A 24,763-nucleotide genomic window follows, 5' to 3' on the forward strand; every position below is an offset into this window, starting at 1 on the left:
GAAGAGAGAGAGAGAGAGAGAGAGAGAGAGAGAGAGAGAGAGAGAGAGAGAGAGAGAGAGAGAGAGAGAGAGAGAGAGAGAGAGAGAGAGAGAGAGAGAGAGAGAGAGAGAGAGAGAGAGAGAGAGAGAGAGAGAGAGAGAGAGAGGTGAAGGAATCATTAGAAAGCGCACACACACACACACACACACACACACACACACACACACACACACACACACACACACACACACACACACACACACACACACACACACACACAAATACAAAAAATATGTACAACTTTCTCAACATGACATTAATTTGACAGCGAACCGTAAACTAAAAAAAATAAAAAAATAAAAAATAAAAAAATAAATAAATAAATAAATAAAACGTTAATCTTTTTCATTTTAATATTTTCACGTATCATTTTTTTCCTCTGAACAAGACGCGACAATGACATCAAAACATTGGAATAAATAAATAGAGGCTCAGAGGAGAGAGAAACGAAGGAAGAGAAGGAAAGGAAGGAATAAAGAGGGAATAGGGAAATGGGAGGAAAATAAAACTTAATGAGAAGGGAGAGGGAAAAATAATGACGAAAGATGACGAGAAAGGAAAAGATGAAAGAGAAATGAATGAGGGGAGGAAGAAAAAAAATAGCATAAAAAAGGAATTAATGAAGAATGAATTGGAGTTTTGGAAGAATGGAATAAAAGAAAAGAGAGAAAATATCAGAGAGAGAGAGAGAGAGAGAGAGAGAGAGAGAGAGAGAGAGAGAGAGAGAGAGAGATGGAAGGAAGGAAGGAGGAAGAGAGCAATCGGGTTAGGGTAACAAAGTTTTGATATAATCTTCAAGCAGATCCAAGACCCTTAACTTATTATTGGAGGAAGAGGAGGAGGAGGAGGAGGAGGAGGAGGAGGAGGAGGAGGAGGAGGAGGAGGAGGAGGAGGAGGAGGCGGTGAAGAAAAGCGAAGGAAAGATCGAAGGAATTGAATCAGGAAATAAAAACGGAAAGTTAAAGATACCCTTTCTCTCTCTCTCTCTCTCTCTCTCTCTCTCTCTCTCTCTCTCTCTCTCTCTCTCTCTTTATAACGTTATCCGCGGAACACTTAATTAAAAGTTTCGACACATTAAGATCAAAACTCGACTGAATTAATGAGTTACTGAAGAGGAGGAGGAGGAGGAGGAGGAGGAGGAGGAGGAGGAGGAGGACCCACACCCCCATCTTCACATACCTCCACATCACCCATCATTAAAACACCTTTCGCCAACAAACTATTTCATTAAAACCTTCTTTTTTTCCAACCACTCCCATCATGAACCCTTTTCCCTCCCCACAACCCATCAGTCACCGTCTCCTACCCCTCATACACCCCATCACTAAAATTTTCTCTCCCCACATCCCATCATTTACTATTTTCTAGCCTCACCATACACCCCATCACTAAAATTTCTCTCCCCACACCCCATCATTCACCGTTTTCTACCCTCCCATACACCCCATCATTAAAGTATCTCTACCCACACCACATCACTGACTTCTTTCCTCCCACACCCCATCACTCCCCCAGCACGCCCACTAACTGACTGTCTGTACCTTCTCTCATCGCCATAGTGTTGCATCTCTTGGTATCTTCCGCTAATATTTTCATTCTAACAGCTCTTCTGACCTTGCTAACTCCTTGTCTCTCCTCTTTCTACTCTCCTCAATCCATCACACTCACTACCTGACTGTCTGTAGCTTCTCTCATCGCCAAAGTGTTGTATCCCCTGCTTTCTTCCGCTAATATTTTCATTCTAACTGCTCTTCTGACCTTGCTAACTCCTTGTCTCTCCTCTTCTTGCTACTTTCCTCACTCCAGCACGCCCACTAACTGTTTGTCTGTAGCTTCTCTCATCATCGCAGTGTTACATCCCTTGCTTTCTTCCGCTATTTTCATTCTAACTGCTCTTCTGACCTTGTTAATTCCTTGTCTTTCTCTTTCTACTTTCCTAACTCCTTCACACCCACTACCTGTCTCTCTGTAGCTTTTCTCATCGTAGTGTTACATCCCTTGCTTTCTTCCGCTAATATTTTCATGCTAACTACTCTTCTGACTTTGCTAACTCCTTGCCTCTCCTCCTCTTGCTACTTTCCTCACTCCAGCTCTCTCCACCATTCTAATGCAAGAGTTAACCAGTATTCATAATCTTTCCTCCTTTTTCTGGTATACTCTGGAACTGCTTGCTTACTTCTGTATTCTCAAACACTTGTGTAATTCACCTCCACTCTTTCAATTCATTTAAATTCACACGAGTTTTTTTTTTTTTAACCCCATCAGTACCATGACGAATTTTTACCATGAGTTTTGAGTGCGATTTGATTATTTTATTTATATTAGGAAGGGTTTATGGAGGTCAGAAGATTAATGGCCAGAGTCTTCACTATTTTCAATCCACACATAAGTTTCTGAAGCTGTATGCAATCACCAAATAGTAAGCGAAATAAATATGAAATGAAAAGGTTAAGGTGTTTAGGTTCTGGAGGCAGATTGACAATATTTTTACATCATTAACTGGAGAAACATTCTAGAAAACTCCGCTAATCACCTCTGTGGCCTTGGAAAATAGTCGTGGTCAAAGAAAATACCGTTTTTTAAGGAGTTTTACGGTTCTAGAGGCAGAAATACTCTTGAAAACTCCGCTAATCACCTCTGTGGCCTTGGAAAACAGTCGTATTGAGAGTGTACAGCGTTTCTGAATACGAATCTGAGCTGAGCCTTTTTTTTTCTTATTTATTTACTTTTTTTACGAGGAAGGTTTCAAGACACTCCAATTTTCAGTTATTCTTTTTAACTTCACGTTGAGGACTGGTGCATAAAAGGACCCATTTTTTTAGTGGCTTCCGACCAGTGCCCATCTTGCATAAAAACAACCAAGTAAATGAATAAATGGATCAATAAACATATAAAACCACTCATTCCCTCCATGTCTCCTTATCAGTAACCCCTTCTTTTCCCTCCCCACAGCCCCACAATGAGGGGAAGAGGAACCACCAGCCGAAGAGGACACGGGAACACAAACTAACGAACCGGATGGAACATGACCACCATCGCCGTAAGTATCACATCCACACCAGTCCTGATATCGAGAGGACGGTTCTACATTCTATACTTAGCGTTCTGTGAGGTAATAGAGTTCTGGTAGCTTGGGGTTCTAGTGTTATAGGGGAGAGTACTAAGAGCCAGGAGGAGGTTCTTGTGGTTGAGGGAAGGGTTCTACTTTCTCTGTTAACATTCTGAGATAACATTGGGTTCTAGTAGCAAGTGGAGAAGGTTCTAGTGTCACAGGGAAAAGTATTATGGACTGGGAGAAAGTTCTTGCAGTTGGGGAGGGTTCTGTTTTCTCTGTTAGCGTTCTATGAGGTAAGAGAGTGTTCTGATGGCTTGGGGAGAAGGTTCTAGCGTCAGAGAAGAGGGTATTGAGGAATGGAAAAACTTCTTACACTTGAGGAGGGTTCTATTTTCTCTGTCAGCGTTCTGGTAGCCTCGAGATAGGGTTCTAGTGCCACAAGGGAGACCACTGAGAGTTAGCAAAAGGTTCTTGTACATAAGGGGATGTTTTCGTCTTTCGGGAAGGGTTCTAGAGCTTGCTGGGAAGATTCAAATGTCACAGAGACGAGTTCTGAGTGCCGAGAGAAGGTTCTAGTGTCTTAGGGAGGGGTTCTTATCCGTAGCGAGGGTTCTATTGTGTCACTGAAAGGTACTAAGAGCTGAGGGAAGGTTCTTCTATTTGGTCAGGGTTCTAGTGCTTTCGGGAAGGGTTCTTATCCTTGGTGAGAGTTCTATTGTGTTAATGAAATGTTTTGAGAGCTGAGGGAAGGTTCTTGTAGTTGGTTAGGGTTATAGTGTGTTAAGGAAAGGTTCTGGCAGTTTGGAAAGAATTCTAGCACCAAGGAGGGTTCTGTTGTCTCAGGAAAGGGGTTCCAGCAAAGGGAAACGAGTACTACCAAATGGCGGGAGGGTTCTTGGGAAGGTTCTTGTACTTGGCTAAGATTCTAATATTGTCAAGGAGTGGTTCTCGGGAAATCAGTAATAGTTATGAAGGAATGTCACACGTCAGAAGCACACTGCACTGTTGTAAAGGGCGTTGAATGCGTGGCTTTTATTGATATACGAGTAGCATTTGTAATCCTCAGCCAACCTTATTTACATTTCTCCTTAAAGTGATAGAGAGGACTGCCAAGGAGAGAGGGAGAGAAAAAAAAGTAAGGTGATAGAAAAAAAAACTGCTTACTCATATTTCCGTTCCCAAAGAAGAAAAAACAGGGATAGATGATCTGAGAGGAGTGCCAACGTCATGATCTTCACAGGTGTCTTTATACTTGTCTTGAAACAGTTCAGGCAAGGCAAGGAGGAGATGTAGAAACTGAGAACATTACATATAAAAGAAAGATGCAATTCCTTAGTTTTGATACACATGTCCATAAATTTCAAACACGTAACTTTAACTCCTTCTATACCGTGACATGTTTTCATATCCACTCTGCTTGTTTGGTGATTTTATACAGCTTCAGAAACTTACGTGGGGGATTAAAAATAGTGAAGACAGTGGCCATTAATCTTCTGACCTCAATAGACCCTTCCTAATGTCAATAAAATGGTCTAATCACACACAAAACTCAAGGTAAAAATGCGTCCCAATACTGAAGAGATTAATTTTGATACTTATCTAAATTTTATACAAACTCCATTACTTTTAAGCAATTATTTTGAATACTTCTCTAAATTCAGAACACGCATTTAATTTCTGAACCCCAATTTCTGTTTTCTATTTCCTAACACATACAATAATTTCAAAAAAGGCATCTAAATTTAAAACCCACTTCTAAATTTTGAACACGCATACTCAAAATCTTAAACCAGCTTCTCTATAGATTTCAAAAGCGCAACTTAAAACTTTTCACACTCATTCATTAACTTCAATCAATCTATATTTGAAACACCAACAACATTAAATTTTCAAGACACATCTGAATTCTCAAGACACACGCTTTTAACCTCTTCCGTACCATGACGCGTTCCCATATTCATTTTGCTTACTATTTGGTGACTTTACACAGCTTCAGAAAGTAATGTGGGAGATTAATTTAGTCAAGACTGTGGTCATTAATCTTCTGACTTCCATAGATCGTTCCTAATGTCAACAAAATGGTCAAGGCCGCCGTGGTACAGTGGAACCATGCGTGAGGTCCGAGGGGTCTCCAAGCGCACGGGTTCGAATCTTGTCCACGGTCCGAGTGTAGGCTGAGCTTCCTCACTCGGGGCAACGGTTTCCTAGCGGGTGGGCTTTGAGATAGGAGGTACCACAAAAAGTATCCCTTTAGCCCAGAAATTCCCGTGGAAAGCCCACAAGGTATAAAAAAAAATTCATACACAAATCTCAAGGTAAAAATGTGTCCCAGTACTGAAGAAGTAAATTCTAAACACGAGTCCTCTGTATCCTTGGGCAGGTGAGCACGTGCAGCCCCACAAGACGGACGCCCATCACGGAAAGAAAGCTCAGGCCCGCCGCCCCGCCGCCCCTGCCAACCCCGCCCAGGGACAGCACGAGATCAAGAAGGACCTCCACCTGCAGCACATCACCGAGCACAACATCGAGAAGAAGCACGACGACAAGGTAAAAACAGCGACATCTATGTGCCACTCAGTGATGTTTTGAGGGAGTATGTGAGGTGTGGATTTAAAAAAGGGAGGGCGCTGCAATACCGTGGTCATATGGAGCAGAAGATTATGACAGGGAGATAGAGGGATTGATTGCTTTAATAAGGGAAGGGGCGCAACAACGTGGTCATAATAGCGCTGAAGATTAAGACAGAGTGAAATAGGAAGATTGATTGATTTAAAATGGACAGATACCGCAATATCGTCGTCAAATGACGCAGATTAAAAAAACGAAGAGTAAGGTTGATGGAATAATGAATTTAATAAGGGACTGACTGATTTAAAATGGAAAGACAATGCAATATCGAGATCAAATGGCTCACAAGATTGAAAAAACAGAGGAAGATAGAGGGATTAATTGTTTTAGAAAGGGAAGGAACGCAACAACGTGGTCATATAGTGCTGAAGATTAAAACAGAGTGAAATAGGAAGATTAACTGATTTAAAATGGAAAGATACCGTAATATTGTGGTCAAATGGCGCAGATGATTAAAAACAAGAGTAAAATTGATGGAATGGTGAACTAAATAAGGGAAAACGTGCAACGACGTGGTCATATGGCGTAGAAAATTGAGGAAACAGAGATAAAGAGATTCACTGATTTAAAAGGAAGAGGCCGCAACATCGTGGTCATTTAGCGTACGAGATTGAGAACAAAGAGTGAGATTGATATATTTTTAAAAGGGAAAGCCAACAACATCGTGGTCATATGGCGCAGAAAATTGAGAAACAGAGTAAGATAAAGCGATTGATTGATTTTAAAAGGGAAGGGGCACAACAACGTAGTCATTTAGCGCAGAAGATTAAGACAGAGTGAAACAGCAAGATTGATTGACTTAAAAAGAGAATGGGCACAACATCGTGGTCCTTTAACGCACAAGATTGAGAAAGTAGAGTAAGATAGAGTGAATGATTGATTTTAAAAGAGAAAACGCACATAGTGGTCATATAGTAGAGAAAGAAAAAAAGAAAACAGAGGTAGAGGGATTCACTGGTTTAAAAAGAGAAGTGGGGCAGCATCGTGGTCAGTTAGCGCACAAGACTGAGAACAAAGAGTGAGATAGACGGAGTGATGTATTTTAAAAAGGGAAAGTGGGTACCATCCAGAAGATTGAGGAAACAGAGATAGAGAGATATACAAATTTAAAAAGGAAAGGGCGCAGAATATTGAGAAGGGAGGGTAATGGATGGATGTAACAGCAGTAAAGGATGGGTGGAAGTCACAGAAGAAGGCAGAGTAATGGATGTAATAGGAGTAGTTAGGTAAAGGATGGGTGAAGTCACAGGGATAGAAACATCGTTACGCCAACCCCTTACTCCAGGATAGGATGTTTCTTAAGGGTGGTGAAAATATTGGCCCGTTTGTGGCGTTAGGGTTGGGTTAAGGTTAGATTAGATTAGGTGTGAGTTTTAAGTTAAGGTGGACATTTTTTTTTTTTTTTTCTTTTAGTGAAGGACTGTTATCTCTCTCTCTCTCTCTCTCTCTCTCTCTCTCTCTCTCTCTCTCTCTCTCTCTCTCGTTCTGCGTTTCTTTCCCTTCTATTTAATTTTCTACATGCGTTAGAAACCATGAAACCTCACGAGTATTGACAATATTTATTTATTAAAAACAACAACAACAATAATAATAATAATAATAATAATAATAATAATAATAATAATAATAATAATAATAACAACAACAACAACAACAAACTGGTACAAGCACGACTTTTCTCCTTCATTCACGTGTAACTCAACACTAACCAACAAAAACAACAATAAAAAAACGGAAAAAATCAAATAAGCGTCATAGAGGATCGAATACCACATAATATATAAGCAATCCGGTTCATGCCTTCTCTCTTTCACCCGTGTATCTCCCCTTGTCACTAGCAAAAACAACAACAGTGACAAAAAAGTAATGGAGTAAATATAGTTCATAGAGGATGGAATACCACACAATATATTTATAAGGAATTCGATTATCTTTCGCCCACTTGCGTCCCTTGCCTTCACTCACCTTCCCTTGCCACTCAACACTAACAAAAACAACAACAACAATTAAAAAAAGTAATGGAATAAATATCGTTCATAAAGGATCGAATACCACACAATTATATAAGCAATCTGGTTCATGGCTTTTACTCTTTCGCCCACTTGCGTCCCTTGCCTTCACTCAAACCTTCTCTTGCCACTCAACACGATCAAAACCAACAACAATGAAAAAAAAACATCGTTCATAGAGGATCCAATAGCACACAATAAGTAATCTGGTTCTCTTTCGCCCACTTACGTCCCTTGCCTTCACTCACCTTCCCTTGCCACTCAACACGATCAAAACCAACAATGAAAAAAAGCATCGTTCATAGAGGATCCAATAGCATACAATAAGTAATCTGATTCTCTTTCGCCCACGTGTGTCCCTTGCCTTCACTCACCTTCCCTTGCCACTCAACACTATAAAAACAACAACAATGAAAAAAAAAAGTAATGAAATCAGTATCGTTCATAGAGGATCAGATAGCACACAATAAGCAATCCGGTTCTCTTTCCCTTTTCGCCCCACGTGTCCCTTTCCTTCAGCGTTCCCTTCACCGTTCCCTTCCCATCGCTCCCTTCCCTTCCAGAGCGGCCCGTCCCGCCACATTCCTTGCATCTAACCCGTCTTTCTGGTGTCATGTGGGAGGACTGCAAGGACGTCATCTTGGAAACCACCTCTATGACACCTTTTGTCAATATTGTTGTTGTTGTTGCTTTTATCATTATTATTACTATTATCATTATTATTATTATTATTATTATTATTATTATTATTGTAGGGGGAGATGAAGAGAAAACATCAGAAGAAACATCAGCGAAACTAGTCGGGAATGAACTCACCTTCCTACTCCTGTATTATCATCATTATTATTATTATTATTATTATTATTATTATTATTATTATTATTGCTGCTGTTTTTCGTATCATAACTTTGCACTGTTGCTTCTCCTTTACCATGTTTTTATTCTGTCTGTCTGTCTGTCTGTCTCTGTCTCTCTCTCTCGGAAAATTACATAAAAATAGCGATTTCTCAGTACAGCATTTGTGGTGATGGTGGTGATGGTGGTGGTGGTGGTGGTGGTGGTGGTGGTGGTGGTGGTGGTGTCGCTGTGGTTTCGTTTTCAATGTGTAACACTCAAGTAAAGCCTTCACTGTAGTGCTGACGAGAAAAGACCCAACATGTTTTTTTTTGCTTTTTTGTTTTTTAGTTTTAGAATAAATGTTGCAAAGAGTTTATTCAGCGAGGATGGAAAAATATTTAATCTTTCCCGGTGTTTTCTTTATTATTTGCTTTTCATATTTTTTTATTTTTTTGCGAGGCTTTGAAAAAAATATTGCCACGCCGCTATTTATTTTAGCGATACTGGGAAAATATTCTTTATATGTGGCCTCTTTTTTTATTTATTTCTGAATACCTTTATCTATCCTTTCTTTTTTAGCAATGCAATATGAAAAAAATTATCAAATAGTATCAATGCATTCATAAAACTGCCCACCACAGCGGTATTTTTATTTAACACTGAAAGTATGAATATTTAATGAATACCTTGATTACAGTGTGTGTCACGAAGCCTGTCTCAGTAATTCAGTCAGTGAGGACATGCAAACACGATAACACAGCCGGCAACTGCTGCTCCCATTCCCTGATTGGTCTAAACATGACTGTCTGGCTTTGAAACGTGCGAGAAACTATGCACTAAGATACTAGATTACTCATATTTGGGTGATACGGTTGTGTTAGCCTTGCGCACTGCCAGCTTCCTTGCTTTTACATGTATCCCACCGCTGCCACCAATTATTTCATCTTCATTCCGGGAGTGGCTGAGAAAACACACACAAAAAAAGGAAAAACAAATGCTGATGATTAAACAGTTATTAGAAAATCGTATATTTAAAGTAAAGACAGAGAGACTGGCCAGGGAAGCGAGCCAGACACCAGTGCTTCTCCCTCTCCATTAGACTGTCATCCCCCTTAAGGCTCACCACGGTGGATCAGCCTTCTCCCACGCACTCCGATCCATGCATTTCCTTGTCACATTCATTACAAGCATCTCGTCTTTCACTGCACCCATAAACCTCTTCTTGCGTCATGTGTAATCATTTAAATATACATTGGTTTATCAAGAACTTTTTTTGCTCTATAACCGCCGTGGTACAGTGGAATCATGCGTGCTTTGGGGTCCGAGGGGTCTCCAAGCACACGGGTTCGAATGCTGTCACGGTCTGAGTGTAGGTGTAGTATTTCTCACTCAGAGCAACGGTTTCCTAGCGGGTGGGCTTTTGAGATAAGAGGTCCTTAAAAAGCATCCCCTTTAGCCCATGAAAAGTCCACATGGCATAAAAAAAAAAAAAACATTTAAATACATGTACATATTACTGAGAAATCTATAAGGTGTTCGAAGCAAGAGTAACGATAATGCAAAACAGCGAGTGTCAGTCTTTTTTTTTTTTTATTTTACCTACGGATTAAGTTTTCTACGTTGACAAAACAGTTACCAGTTTTCAGCTTCTTTCTTTTTTTTTCCATGCATTTCTTATAATAGACTCTTGCAATGCTACGTTACACGTCAAGAGTCCGTAAAAATACACCGTTAGTTTCCAGTCCAACACGTTTCGAAACTAGACGAAAATATCCTCTTCCTTTGTTTATCTTTGCGATCCCACCAAGACCGAACTGTGAGGAGGATTCGAACCCTTTACAAACAGCAAAGAGACGCCACAGTGAGCCGCGCACCACCCACCCCCAGTGTCTTAATTAAGTCCATCAGTTGACCTTACAGTGAGATTTTGTGCTTGAGTTCTTGACTTTGATGGCCTTGCTTTCGTGAGCCGTGTTTGTTTATGCTTCAGTTATGACCGTCTCTTGTTTTCGTCTTAGCGTCCTTCCCGCTTACGCCTCGTCATATCTTTTTTTTTATCCTTTTTTATTCCTTTCTCGTTCTATCGCTCTAAACTTAGTCTAAGTCTCTCTCTCTCTCTCTCTCTCTCTCTCTCTCTCTCTCTCTCTCTCTCTCTCTCTCTCTCTCTTTAAAATCCCTCTCAGCTCCTTACGGTCTCTCCTTGACCCTAATCTTCTTCCCTCCTCCTCCTCCACCTCTTAATCCTCCTCTCGCACAGAATGACTAGTTAACTCCTCTTTCCTATTCTCTTTCTTCAATCTTTTCCACTCCTCACTTTTTAACAATATGAAGGACCTCTCCTCCTCCTCCTCCTTCCATATATATACGTTCAAGTTTTTTTTAGATTATCATTATAATTTTCTATTTCGTTCGTCGTTCGTTCAGCTGTAGTAGTAGTAGTAGTAGTAGTAGTAGTAGTAGTAGTAGTAGTAGTAGTAGTAGTAGTAGTAGTAGTAGTAGTAGTAAACTACTACTACTACTACTACTACTACTACTACTACTACTACTACTACTACTACTACTACTACTACTACTACTACTACTAATAATAATAATAATAATAATAATAATAATAATAATAGCGTTTTTGCTACTGCTCCTATTAAACATTATTTTCTCGTTTGCAAAAACAAAATTATACTAAATGACCCCACACCAAGCACTTCCATCTCTCTCTCTCTCTCTCTCTCTCTCTCTCTCTCTCTCTCTCTCTCTCTACGGTGTTGAAGACAAGTCAAGAACCATTTGGTGAAGATTTAAAACCATCGTATATTCATTTTTTTTCGGTAACCTCAAACTAAAAAATTCTCAAAACAGTGTGTGTTCTTTAAGGGTATTTTCGTGATTCTAGTAATGGTTTAACATAATTACGAATGAAGAGGGAGTTTATGGGATCTTGACGGGTGTTTTCATAATTTAGGTAATAGTCTAACAAGGTATTGGCGTTATGACAGGGAAAAGCATCTAGGTGAACCAGTGTAAGCATCTCAGTGGCCTTTGAAAACAGTCCTGACGTGCTGAGAAACCATTTGATAATACAGGACACCTTTGTATATTATTATTATTATTATTATTATTATTATTATTATTATTATTATTATTATTATTATCATTATTATTATTATTGTTAATGTTATTATTATAATTATCATTATTATTATTATTATTATTACTTAAACTACACCCTTGATTAAATTATTTTTCTTTAATATTTTTAACATATTTGCATTTCGTTCATTTTTTGCACATATTACAAAATTTTTTTTATGCTAATTCGTAGAGTATGCCCCCGGGTGAGAAAGAAATTATTATTACTACCATCATTATTATCATTATTATTATTATTATTACTGTCATCATTATTATCATTATTATTATAACTATTATTATTATTATTATTATTATTATTATTATTACTATTATTATCATCATCATCATCATCATCATTGAAGTAGGTGTTTTCTCTTAGTGCTGCGGCCACGCACTACAGTTACCAGGCACCTCAGCACACTGCAACGCCCTTGTCCATGAATTCTTCCTCCAGGATTGTTTTATAACGACATTTTTTAATTATTACGAATAAACTTTTCTCAACATTTTTTTTCCTTTTTTACAATTAGACTTATTTGTATTTCTGTGATCTTTTTCTTTCTTTTCTTTTATTTCCACGAATTTCCCGACAAGAGGCCCCGTGCTCTGTATGATTCTTGCTTCTATTCATAAACCTTACTCATTTTCTTCTTTTCTTTCTCTTCCACCTAAATTCATAATCATTCGTAAGCTTTCTACATTTCTTTCTCTTCTTTTTTCTTTTCCCTCTCACACACACACACACACACACACACACACACACACACACACACACACACACACACACACAGCCCAAAGATGAAATGCTAAAGTAGAGAAAGAGAACAAAATAACAATAAATAAAAAAAACAATAGCAACATTAACTAATGAGAAATGTCAAAAAAAAAAAAAAAACACTCACGATTACTTCTCTCCCTCCCTCCCACCCTCCCTCCCTCCCCTCCACTCCTCCCTTCTTCCCTCCACCTTCAGCAGTGGGTGAGGGAGGCCACCACAGCAGGGAAACACCACCTGCTGACTAACCGCGTGCCAAGTGGTGACAATACCCACTTACTGACCAACCGCACCCCGCAGGTCCCCTCCTCTTCCTCCTCCTCCTCCTCTTCCTCCGCCTCCTCCTCCCCTGCCCCCTCCTCCACCACCCCCGGCTCCCCAAACAATAGTGACAACAATAACAACACGAAGACAAAGGTGGTAAGCTGTCAGTGTGCTTGTCAGAGAGAGAGAGAGAGAGAGAGAGAGAGAGAGAGAGAGAGAGAGAGAGAGAGAGAGAGAGAGAGAGAGAGAGAGAGAGAATCCTTGTTCCTACTAACCCTTCGTACATTTTTAGATGTTTTTTTTTATTATCTTTTTTTAGTTTCTTTTTCTCTCGTCCGTTTACACATTTTTATCAGCGTCTATTTTTTGCGGATTTTGCTTTAGTTTTATTTTATTTTCGTTTTCTTTGTTTTTGCTTTATATGTAACGTGTTCATAGCATATCTTATTCTGAACTACCATATTGCACTACTACTACTAACTTTTATATTTTCAGGACGCCCCATTTCTCTACTGTAGTCATTTGTATCATTCCTATTATTTTTTTTTCCCTGCACCTCCCACACCCCTTTCCTGTTGTTGTATTTGCAGTGTGACGTAATACTAAGCTTGTGACCTTTCAGTGTGCATTGAGGTCATGGAAATGGCTTAAGTGTGATTTTTCTCCTTGCCTTTCACTTTCTTCTGCCCTTTGGAAGTTTAAGGCCCATATAACAATTTGACCCCTTCATTACTGGGACGCATTTTTACCATGATTTTTTTTTAGCAAGATTAGACAAATTTATTTGAATTAGGAAGGGTCAATGGTGGTCAAAAGATTAATGGCAAGAGTCTTTACTATTTTAATCCCAACATAAGTTTCTGTAGCTGTATCAAATCACCAAATACTAACCAGAATGAATATGAAAATGTATTGTGGTACTGAAGGGGTTAAAAGTATCACTACTCGACTTTGCAATCTTTTACATATTATAATGAAACCAAAGTGTGAATTTCCTCTTTGTTTCCCATTTTTTTCCTCTGCCCTTCAGGTCTCAACAGTTCCATATCAAATCTTTTAAAAGCACCATTGACTGTCTTCATAGTCATCAATGAATTGTAATCTATATTCATTACCTATTCTTTTTTTCAATCTTGGGTAAAAGTATACATTCAGAGATTTTTTTTACTTATGCATAGAAATTATCACAGCACTCTGAACATGCTGAGAGAAAGCCATTATAAAATCTACCATGTATTACTAAACTTCCTCAGCTGAACGTTATCACCTTCATAAACAAAATGCACGAGTTATTTTCACTACTTTCCAGGACATTCAAAATACAAAAACACTCCCATTTTTCTGACTTTTTTGATCAACAGCAGATGTGTCAAGGCAAATATTTACAATACCAACACACTGCATGAGATTCCAAGGCAGCTGGACTAATAGTCTGGTATGGAATTAAAGAAAAAAAGTCTGCTAAAATCTAAAATCAGATTATATAAACAACTTTTTTTGCCATTCACACTCTGGAAAAGCCAGGCAATTCAACCCATATAATAGAAACATCTAATTCTCATATAAGCTGAAATCCAGAAAGCAGTGAAGTAACTCATGTATGTATGTAGGTGATATAACCTTACCTGACATGACATGACATGACCTGACCTAACCTAACCTAACCTAACCATACACACACCCATGCCATCCCTAACAACGCCTTCCTCCCTTCCCAGGACGGCATCCCAATGGAGTCTGAGCATCTTATCCACGTCACCCCACGTCCCTCAAAGGCCCACAAGGTAAACAAACCCCTGCACCACCCTGCCTCCCCTGTCGCAGCCCAGCCCTCACCTGCTGCCCAGCTTGGAGCCCCTGCCAACAAGGGAAAGGCCCACAAAGCCCCCAAGAAGTTTAGCCCCAAGAAACATGGGTGGAAGAAGAACATGCGCAAGGAGAAGGCCAAGGACAAGGTGAAGGAGAAGAGGGAGAGGAGGGAAAAGAGGAATAAGGCTCTCCACCGTGCCATCGCAGCCAGGCAACTCTAAGGCCCAGGTTCTCATGGTGAATAATGGTGGTGATGGTGGTGAGTGTTTTGGAGTTGTGATGGTGTTGTACGTGGTGATGGATTGCTATTTATTTTGAGATGACTTGTGTATTTAGACGTTTTTGTGACTGCCATTACACACACACACACACACACACACACACACACACACACACACACACATGCATACATATACACAGGATTTAATTGGTTTATTTTTTGTTAAAAAAAAAAAAAGTGTTCTCGTACAAAATATAAGTTATCACCAAAAGTCAAGGCAACATCACAAAAGACAGTATTAACTTTGCCAACAGTATTAATATGATTGCTCATCATTTACACACACACACACACACACACACACACACACACACACACACACACACACACACACACACACAAGCTTATTACCAATACTTGGGTACTTTTAAAAACAAAGTTAGAAGACTGTCTAGAAATAATCTATATAGTACATACATATTACCCTGTGTTTTATAGAAGGAAGAACAGTATTACCAATAATTTCTCATATGCTAAAAGTACAGGAGCAATTTGCTGATTTACTTCACCTATAGAATTAAACAAGAGAATCATTCCCCGCCAGTCAGCTATGCATCAACACAATCACGAACCGAGGCTGCGAATGGTACACCTCAACTTACCAATACACTAGAGGAAGCATAACGCACTTTTATATGTATACAAATACACACACGTAAAACTCCTGTATAATCGATATTTATATTCTCCTACAAACCTAACCTTGCATACATAAGCGAGTAAGTACGTAGCATTCCAAGTAACTACTAAATATGTGATTAATGGCTAATAACTACTTACACTAATTATATATATTACTATTCCATTATCCCCGCCAAACCAGTATGCTTTTTTTTTCTCAATAAATATATGATAGACAGGAATTAGAGTGAATGAGAGAGAGGAAGAAATAAAAGTACTGTAGTTATGTACTGTACACCAGCCATAGTACCGCTAATCATGAATTACTGTATTTCAAATCTCTCAGCGGTAATCTTTAGGGTAGGGATGAGAGAGAGAGAGAGAGAGAGAGAGAGAGAGAGAGAGAGAGAGAGAGAGAGAGAGAGAGAGAGAGAGAGAGAGAGAGAGAGAGAGAGAGAGAGAGAGAGAGAGAGAGACATAATTTGCCAAGGAAAATAATTTGCCAAGGAAAATCATAATAAAAAAATCTAACTCTGTCTTGAAAGTTAACTAATCATAAGAAGTGAAAAAAGAAGCAAATTACAAAAAAGTATATAAAAAATCATCTTTACTTATACCAGAGAAAGAAAAAATGTGTGTCTTTTGAACATTGTTATAACTGGAACATTGTCCAGGAAGTCATCATTATATATATGGCAGAGAGAGAGAGAGAGAGAGAGAGAGAGAGAGAGAGAGAGAGAGAGAGAGAGAGAGAGAGAGAGAGAGAGAGAGAGAGAGAGAGAGAGAGAGAGAGAGAGAGAGAGAGAGAGAGAGAGAGAGAGAGAGAGAGAGAGAGAGAGAGAGAGAGAGAGAGATAAGAATAAGAGGTGATGTAGATGGCTTTCAAAATGGGGACAGAAATACACAAGTAATTCAAAATGAAGTAGCCAAACTCCACAACACATAAACAAGAGGCAGTCAGTTCCAGGGCACAACAAATGTTCTCCACCTGCCTTGGCTCCTCAGTGGGAAATTGAAATAGTTAGTGGGAGACTTGGATAACCCAGTATATTAGCTTAGCTGTAGGATGGACAGCTATCCACTTGATGTGTGGGTGTGTGTACTGTATATTATCATTATTATCCAGCCTCAGCTTCATCTGTGCTAGTGTTTGAATCAAGACAATGCCTGCCCCTCCTCTGCTGTTCAATTAAGGCTTGGTGCCCTGATCCCCCCCTGCTGTTGTTTTTTCATAGAGAAGACAACCTCCTGCCTCTTTCTTGACTCAACCCTCCCCTGACGCCTTCCATCACACCCAAACATGGAACATAAACTTGTTACATTTACTCAACATTCAGACTCTTTAGAAGCTTAAATTCACCTGGGAAATTTAAGGCATTCAACTTTTACCTCTCTCAAGCCAGTGTCCTATAAAGTGCTAAGTCAACGGCCACTGGCAACTAGAATTAAGGACAGGTCTCTGTGTGTTCACCGCAGTGTATGTGGTGTTGCTTGTGTGTAATTCTATGCTGCCAACAGAAGGCTCATGGTGGGTACAAGTGAGGGGTATTCTTATTGATTTGTATTTCCCGCTGCATTAAAAGCTCAGTACCAGCCTGCCTCCCCCCTCCCTCCTGATGCTCCTGTCCTCTGCAGCACTGCGCTCTGGGTTCAATTCACTTTCAGCTCTCTCACGTCAAAAGTTTTGGAGCAATAAAGTCTTTCAATACATTAGCTGTCTCATTCACTCCTTAACTTTGTAAGAGGAAGGAGAGGAAAAGGAGAAACTAAGGAAAGGAAAGAGAAAACCAAGGAAAGGAAAGAGAAAACCAGGGAAAGGAAAGAGAAAACCAAGGAAAGAAAAACCAAGGAAAGGAAAGAAAACAGCAAGAAAAGGAAAAGGAACCAAGGAAAGGAAAGTGATGAAATAAAATGCAAGATCATATAGTGACAAAAAATAAGAGAAGAAAACTAAGAACCTTTCCTTATAAAAAATAGGAAACATTAAGTACTGCACTATACAAAGTTCACTAAGGATCACAGTGCTATGTAAAAAAAAAAAAGGAAAGTACACCAAAATAAATCATGGAAAGCACAAAATAACAAGAATGATAGTGAAAATGATCTGAACCATCAACCCCTTCGGTACCAGGTTTTCATATTTATTCTACTTACTATTTGGTGATTTTATACAGCTTAAGAAACTCATGTGTGGGAATTAAAATAGAGAAGATTGTGGCCATTAACCTTCTGACCTCCATAGACCCTTCCTAATGTCAATAAAATCATCTAATCACACCCAAAACTCAAGGTAAAAATGCATCCCAGTACTGAAGGGGTTAACAACACATTTCCTATTCCTCCTCACATCTTACTCCTTCAATATTTTTACTCTCCTCTGCACTACTTACCAGCTTGTAGAATGCAACTAAGTAAACACAACATCGACAAACCCAAGGTAACCAAAACAATATCCTCCAATAAAACTTACAGATAAAAGCAACACATGAATACCACAACCTTAAAAAAAAAAATTGGCAAACACACAGACAACAAATAATGCATACACAACCCTTACCAAAGTAAACAAACAAGCCCAGCCAACACTTAGTAATACAGACACAACAAACAGTCAACAGTAAACCACAAAACAACCACAACACAACCAGACAGCAAGAAACTAGTACTAGCTATACAATAACACTTGAGAGACAACAATCTGGCTAAATGAATGCACTTAAAAAACACCAGGAGAGAGAGAGAGAGAGAGAGAGAGAGAGAGAGAGAGAGAGAGAGAGAGAATGTCCTTACTTGTGTTTATCAATTTTATGATTTTAACCTCTCTCTCTCTCTCTCTCTCTCTCTCTCTCTCTCTCTCTCTCTCTCTCTCTCTCAAGACATAACACTCCCACCAAAACACACAAACAGACAAGGAAACAACAACCTCAAAATGAAACACGCACAAACATTAAAGACCACAACAGACAAACAAGGACCAGGACACCACAGAACAGGACATTAGGCACCACACACACACACACATACTCACCTCCTGCAGCTTTGGGATGTCAGTGATGGGAGCCGGCACTGAGCGGAGGTAGTTGAAGATCTCCATGTAGTCGGCACGCTCAAGTATTCCCTCCTCGCACAGCTTGAAGATTGCCAGTGCATATCGGAACAGAACCTGAAACAAAAGGGATGAGAGTAAAGTATATTAGTCCACTTAAAAGAATAATAAATAGCCAACTCATAAACTAACAATCTTTTTGTCTAGTCTTGTGAACTGCATGTTTCCCTCCTCCTGTGGTCTCGCTGTACAAGACCTGCTTTCTCTCACTCCTATTCTGTCCACCTCTCTAATGCAAAAGTTAACTAATACTCTCATTCATTCTTTCCTTTCTCTGGTAAACTATGGAACTCCCTGCCTGCTTCTGTATTTCCTCCTTCCTATGACCTGAACTCATTTAAGAGGGAGGTTTTACGACATATATCCCATTTCTACGACCTAACTTCTTTTAAGAGAGAGGTGTCAAGACATTTGTCCCAGGCTTTTGACTAATTCTTTCATATCTTTTATGGAGACTGTAATGCCAGTGGGCCTTTCTTTATCTTATATATTTTTGCCCTTGGCAATTCTCCCTCTTACATAAAATAAAAAATAAAATCTTTTGGGTAACTCTCTCAAACTTGCTCAGGAACTGGCATCCAAGAGGACCTTTTCTTTAATAATTTTTGTTACCCTTGACCACATTTCCCCCTCTTACATAAAAAAAGATCAGTCCACTTGAAAGAACATTGAATAAACAAATAATGAACTAGCAACCTAAAAGACAAACTAAAACTAGAATCAATGAATGAAGTACCTTGGATCCCTCATACAGGAAGGAGTCCCAGATGGTGAGGTAGGTGATGGGTGGGATGATGTCAATGTACACACACAGGAACCAGTTGAAGGTGAAGAGGGAGAAGTCAAGGCCATGACGAGTGAGGTGGCTGTTCAATCTTGGGAGTTTTTCAGCAACCAGATCTTTTAGGACTCTCTGAGGGACACATAGACTAGATTAGCCTTGTAAGAAGAGGGAAGGATACACAAAAGGTGACTAGAGGTAAAGGAAGTGAAGTAGTAAAAACAGTTATGTCAGTGCAGAAATGGAAGAGTAAAAGAACAAAAGGATGCCACTGACAAAAATGGGAAAATAGGCAAATAAAACTGTATCAGTGGCAGAAATGGAAGTTGACAAAAAAAACCCAGAAAAATGGCAGAAAAAGAAGAGAAGATATACCAGAAAATGAAAAAAATAAATATAACAGAGATAGGAGTAAGAAAAAGAGGTAATAAAATTTTGACAAGCTATAAACAAACAGAAATTTCAGATAAAAGTATAGATTTTCACTTGTAACATTAGATTCAAGCAAGAACAAAATCACAACTGACCAAGACCAAAAAGTGTAATAGATTTCATTCTCAGCGACCACCTTCATACAGGTAAGGATGGGAATAACAGGTGATCTAAGACCTTCACCTTACCTGGTCCACCTGAGATCCTAGGAGGTTTTTGTTGTAGTAGTCAGGCGGCATGAGGTACTCAACAATATAGATGAGGCACCAGAATGCATCCTCCTCATTGAGAAACAGCAGCGCGATGGCAGCCAGGCGATTCAAACCCTGGAAATTAAATAAGCGATGACTTCCTTTGCATGATAAATAGATGTGTACAGTTGATAAAATAGTTACACATATTTTTTATGAAGAGGTTCTTGTGAAGGAAACAAAAAAAAAGTACAAATAATAAGCCCACTGAGGTGCCAGTCCACACATAGAGAACAACTAAATGAATGATCTTGAAACCTCCTCCTGAAAGAGTTTAAGTCACTGGATAGAAGTACTGAAGCAGGCAGAAAGCTCCAGAGTTTATTGGAAAAGGGATAAAAGATTGGGAAAACAGGTCAACTCTCATATGAATAAGGCACTACAGCACACCTGCCGTCCTTCCAACCCACCTGACAGTAGCCGACACGTGGGTTGTGGCGGGAGAAGGCCAGGAGGACTCGCCGCATCTTGGCTATCCCGTCGGAGTGCATGGCCTCATAGTGACGGTTGTTGGGCAGCGTTCTCAGCAGGTCAAGCTCAATCTGGCAGTATGGGAGCAGTGCATGTATTGGTCTAGCTATCATTTACCAGATTTGAGTGGATTTCCTGCTGTCTTGTCCCTGTGTCTAGTTCTTTCTTTTATATGTCAGAGGGGAAATCAGACCAAGGACAACAAAAACAAATACACAAAAAATCCACTAAAATACCAGCCCTTCTGATTTTGTGGTCATGGAATACAAGACCATGTGAAGCTAAGGGAAGCTACAAGAAGCCATCAGACATACATATTTTTTGCACACACTTATTTCTGCTTCTAAATTACCTCAAATATTAGTACTCCTAAATGTGGAACTCCTCTCTATCTCTCTCTCTCTCCTCTCTAAGTATCTAATCTTTACCTTGCACTCAGAAGTCTTGTTATTACATCATCACTTAATAAGAGATACTTTTCTACCCAACCTTTGTGAACAATTCATCTATCACCTTGAAAATCACCACCAAAGCTTCCTATTTCCCTTTTATTCCTATTTTCTTTACTTCCTTTATTTTGTTCAATCCCTCCTTATGTTTTGATAGCTTCACACACTAAGCTTATTCAAGTTTCCTCAGCTTTATCTGTAACTTACTTTTCCTTTGGGGTTATATCTGAAACTTGTTATTACCAGCTTTACTTTCTACTCCACACATAAACTGCTTTATTTCTAACTTGATTTTCAAACCACATCTAAAATTCTCTTCTGATTTAAATTTCTCCTTCAAACCACATCACAAGTTTCCTTCCAGCTACATCTTTTTTCCGACACACTATACCTTAAATTTCCTTCCAGCTCAATTTTCTGTGCTCAACTTCCAAATCTTTCTCCAAACTGTACCTAAAGTTACATTTCTTCCCAACTTTATCTCCTCCAAAGCACACCTCAAGTTTCCTCCCAGCTTTGTTTTCACACTTAAGTTCCCTTCCAGCCTAATTTTCTCCTCTCAAATTTTCTTCCAGCTTTATCTTTTCCAAACCACACTTCAATTTTCCTTCCACTTTTATTTCCTACTCCAAATCACACTTTAAATTCCCTTCCAGCATTCTCCTCCACACTGCACCTTGAGTTTCCTTCCAGCTCTGCCTTACCTGCTTGGTGGCAGGGTCCAGCGCTGAGGAGGTGAGGCAGGCAAGCAGGTCCTGGTAGTAGTTGGTAGGTACTGCAGCTCTCAGGGGGTTTACACGAGCATCTATCAACAGGCGCCACACCTTCCCCTGGTGGAGAATACTGGTGTTAGTGTGTTCGTGTGTGTGTTTAAAGTCTACAGGTACAACGACTTAGCTATATTGTTGTTCGTATTATGATGATTTTTTTTTTTTCAGTTCGCTGTGTATTCTAAGTTGCCCTGTAGGCGTATTTGCTCCTGTGGTTTGGTTTCTGTTTTAAGTGTATCTATCTATTTGGTGTATTATTCTATTTTACATCTTTTCTGTTTTTTTTTTTTCTATTTTCCACAACTATTAAATTTTTCCTCTATCTCTCTCTCTCTCTCTCTCTCTCTCTCTCTCTCTCTCTCTTCCTCTTAGATGCCACTTCATACATTTAAAAATGCAAATCCATATACAGTGTAAGATCATTTTGGATAATTTTGCATCGTTTACATTTACCTCAAAAAGTCTTCTTATATGTACACTTCCAAACATAAACTGTCACTTTCTTTCCCCATCCTAATGTCATGGATACACTTTACACAGCATAATTCTACCTCCCCATTACAAACCTAATATCTCCTGAGACAAAAACAATTCACACTCCTGCAAGACACTAGTGACCTTGTTTCTTAGTACATTTAAGGGCAATATTCTTAAACACCTGCACCACACCTCCACCACTTTCAAAAGGCTCTAGTTCAAGTTGCACACATTTTTAACAGTGCTTATTAGTTCCTGTGAAGAATTAACAAGTGTTTTATATCAGTTTTATGACACGAACAGGATCAACACTCTTGGGAACCCTGCTAATCATCTCTGTGGCCTTTGAAAACAGTCATGGTGAGACAGCAAAGCATTTCTGAATACATCTCTAAAGATCAAAGTAGCAGCTGTCAACACACACAGGCACACATGCGGCTACACAGCACATGCAGCATCGAAAGAAACAATATACAACATAACAATACAATCCTGTGGGCCTTGATATACCAGGTGGCCTTGACCCATCCTGACCTTGTACTGGTAAGGAATGCCCCCTCTAATCAGGTATTTGAGTTCCGTGCAGGTGGGCAGCTCCTTGGCACTCGTTCCTGCCAGAAAACTCTCCCACTTGCTCTCCCAGGAACCCCCACCTTGCTGTGTGAGAGTAACAATAGTAGTAATGGTCAGACACACCTCTTAAACCATCATAGCCACCCCTCTCCTGTTACTGCTGGACAAGGGGCAGTGGGGCAGTGGGGCAGGACAGGCACCACAATAGAAATAGGAGTTATCAGGTTGAGCAACTAAGAAGCATGAGGTGTCAAGACTGAGCTACAATGCAATGTGCCCACGTGATGGTGAGTTCTTGCAATCTAATGCTAGATAAAATATAGCACTATAAACTACATAAAACTGTGGCTGTGTAAAAAAATGTAACTTGAAAACTCAATTTACATATATTAGCCAAACGGGATTAATTTCTTTAGGGAAAAGAATAGTATGCATAAATGTTTACTGGCACAAAGTAAAACACAAACATCAGCCAAACAAACTTGACTTTAAACCTTAATTATGACAAGTCACTATTCTATATATATATATAAAAAAACTATAGTAAAACATCTATCACTTCCGAGTCACATAAATCTTGCCACCAGACCACATCAACACAGACCACATCACACAACACAGTCCCACATACAGTAGAGTGGCAAGCTGCTGTGAATCATTTCTTTATCAATTGGTTGTGTCTGATGGTAAACACTGTGTTGGTTGTGAGTCCGTAACAAATCATCTCTTACTGAACATAGACACAGACGCCACAATGGAGGTTATGGTGATCCAAAAACCATTAGATTCACTACAGCAGGTCACCACTGAGCAAAGGAGGTGAGATTAGATGAGAGAAGAGGAAAATTAAATGAGAGGAACATTAAAGGAAAGAAGGATCAAGACAGGGGAGAACAAATTAGACATTATTTAAGGATGAAAAGAGAGGAATACAAAATGAGAGGTAATATGAAGAAAGGAAAAGACTAAATAAAAGAGACACACAGAAAGACAAGGAAAGTGAAAGGAAGACAGAGAAACCAACAAACACAAGCTCAAAAAACACACACTACGAAAACAAACAACTGTGTACAACTTATTTTTCCTTTGTGTGTGTGTGTGTGTGTGTGTGTGTGTCTAACACTACCTGGATTTGGTGTGCGAGTGCCTGCGACTGTTTCTGGAGGAAGGATGCCTTGGCCTCCAGAGTACCATCATCTGGCCCTGTGATGCAGAAGCCATACTCATCATACTCACGCCCTTTGCTCTGAATCACCCTGAAGAGAGAGAAGAGAGAGAGAGAGCATTAGTTTGTGATTAAAAGAGGCATTACTTATCATAGAAACATCACACTCATAGCCCTTCACTCTGAATCACCCTGAAGAGAAGGGAGAAAGAGAGGGGATGTGTGAGGGTGTGAGAGGAAAAGAGGCATTTTTTATCTTAACATCATACTCATGCCCCTTGCTCTAAATCATCCTGAAGAGACGAGAAGAGGAGAGAAGGCATGAGTGAGAGAGGGAGAGAGGCACATCTTATCTTAACATCATACTCATGTCCCTTTGCTCTAAATCATTCATCAGAGAGAGAGAGAGAGAGAGAGAGAGAGAGAGAGAGAGAGAGAGAGAGAGAGAGAGAGAGAGAGAGAGAGAGAGAGAGAGAGAGAGAGAGAGAGAGAGAGAGAGAGAGAGAGAGAGAGAGAGAGAGAGAGAGAGAGAGAGAGAGAGAGAGAGACCAATTTATTTTTAAGACAGAAATGAGACAAAGAGATCAGATGTAAAATGGAGCAGCCCACCTCAAGTCCGGCGGGTCATTGGCGCCCACCACGTCCTGCAGGAGCTGGGAGACGATGGAGCGGTCGTGCTGGTTGGCCTGGGGGGAGTGCAGCTCGTTCAGGAGGAGAAGGTATTTGCTCTGGGTCTGGTAGAATTTGGCCTCCCACTCACTGGACTCACTGCCGGGTGGTGAGGGAGAAATGTCAGTTTTTGTTGTTGTTGTTGTTGTTGTTGTTGTATGTGTGCTGGGTG

General features: G+C 39.7%; 2 protein-coding genes across 4 annotated transcripts in view; one reads left to right on the forward strand and one right to left on the reverse strand.

The window, feature by feature from the left end:
• LOC123503322 (LIM domain-containing protein A-like) overlaps positions 1-15,923 on the forward strand; it is a 42,172-nt gene extending 26,249 nt beyond the window's left edge. Inside the window, exons 2-5 of one of the 3 annotated variants that reach the window (XM_045253005.1) lie at positions 2,993-3,080; positions 5,476-5,642; positions 12,675-12,893; positions 14,456-15,923. In XM_045253005.1, the coding sequence (XP_045108940.1) occupies positions 2,993-3,080; positions 5,476-5,642; positions 12,675-12,893; positions 14,456-14,767 (786 nt within the window). In that variant the 3' untranslated portion in view covers positions 14,768-15,923. Of the gene's footprint in view, positions 1-2,992; positions 3,081-5,475; positions 5,643-12,671; positions 12,894-14,455 lie in introns of all 3 variants that reach the window. The other 2 variants (XM_045253004.1, XM_045253006.1) reach the window with 2 other exon arrangements.
• The window catches only part of LOC123503319 (TBC1 domain family member 2B-like), a 71,988-nt gene that overhangs the window by 38,990 nt on the left and 8,235 nt on the right, over positions 1-24,763 (reverse strand). The window contains exons 9-16 of the mRNA XM_045252999.1: positions 24,532-24,690; positions 23,884-24,013; positions 22,719-22,841; positions 21,642-21,767; positions 20,428-20,559; positions 19,955-20,092; positions 19,290-19,466; positions 18,476-18,610 (exon numbers count right to left, since the gene is read on the reverse strand). Of these exons, the coding sequence (XP_045108934.1) occupies positions 18,476-18,610; positions 19,290-19,466; positions 19,955-20,092; positions 20,428-20,559; positions 21,642-21,767; positions 22,719-22,841; positions 23,884-24,013; positions 24,532-24,690 (1,120 nt within the window). The remainder of the gene's footprint in view (positions 1-18,475; positions 18,611-19,289; positions 19,467-19,954; positions 20,093-20,427; positions 20,560-21,641; positions 21,768-22,718; positions 22,842-23,883; positions 24,014-24,531; positions 24,691-24,763) is intronic.

This window comes from Portunus trituberculatus, chromosome 13 (genome assembly GCF_017591435.1).
Source record: "Portunus trituberculatus isolate SZX2019 chromosome 13, ASM1759143v1, whole genome shotgun sequence".
Classification (NCBI taxonomy): Eukaryota; Metazoa; Arthropoda; class Malacostraca; order Decapoda; family Portunidae; genus Portunus; species Portunus trituberculatus.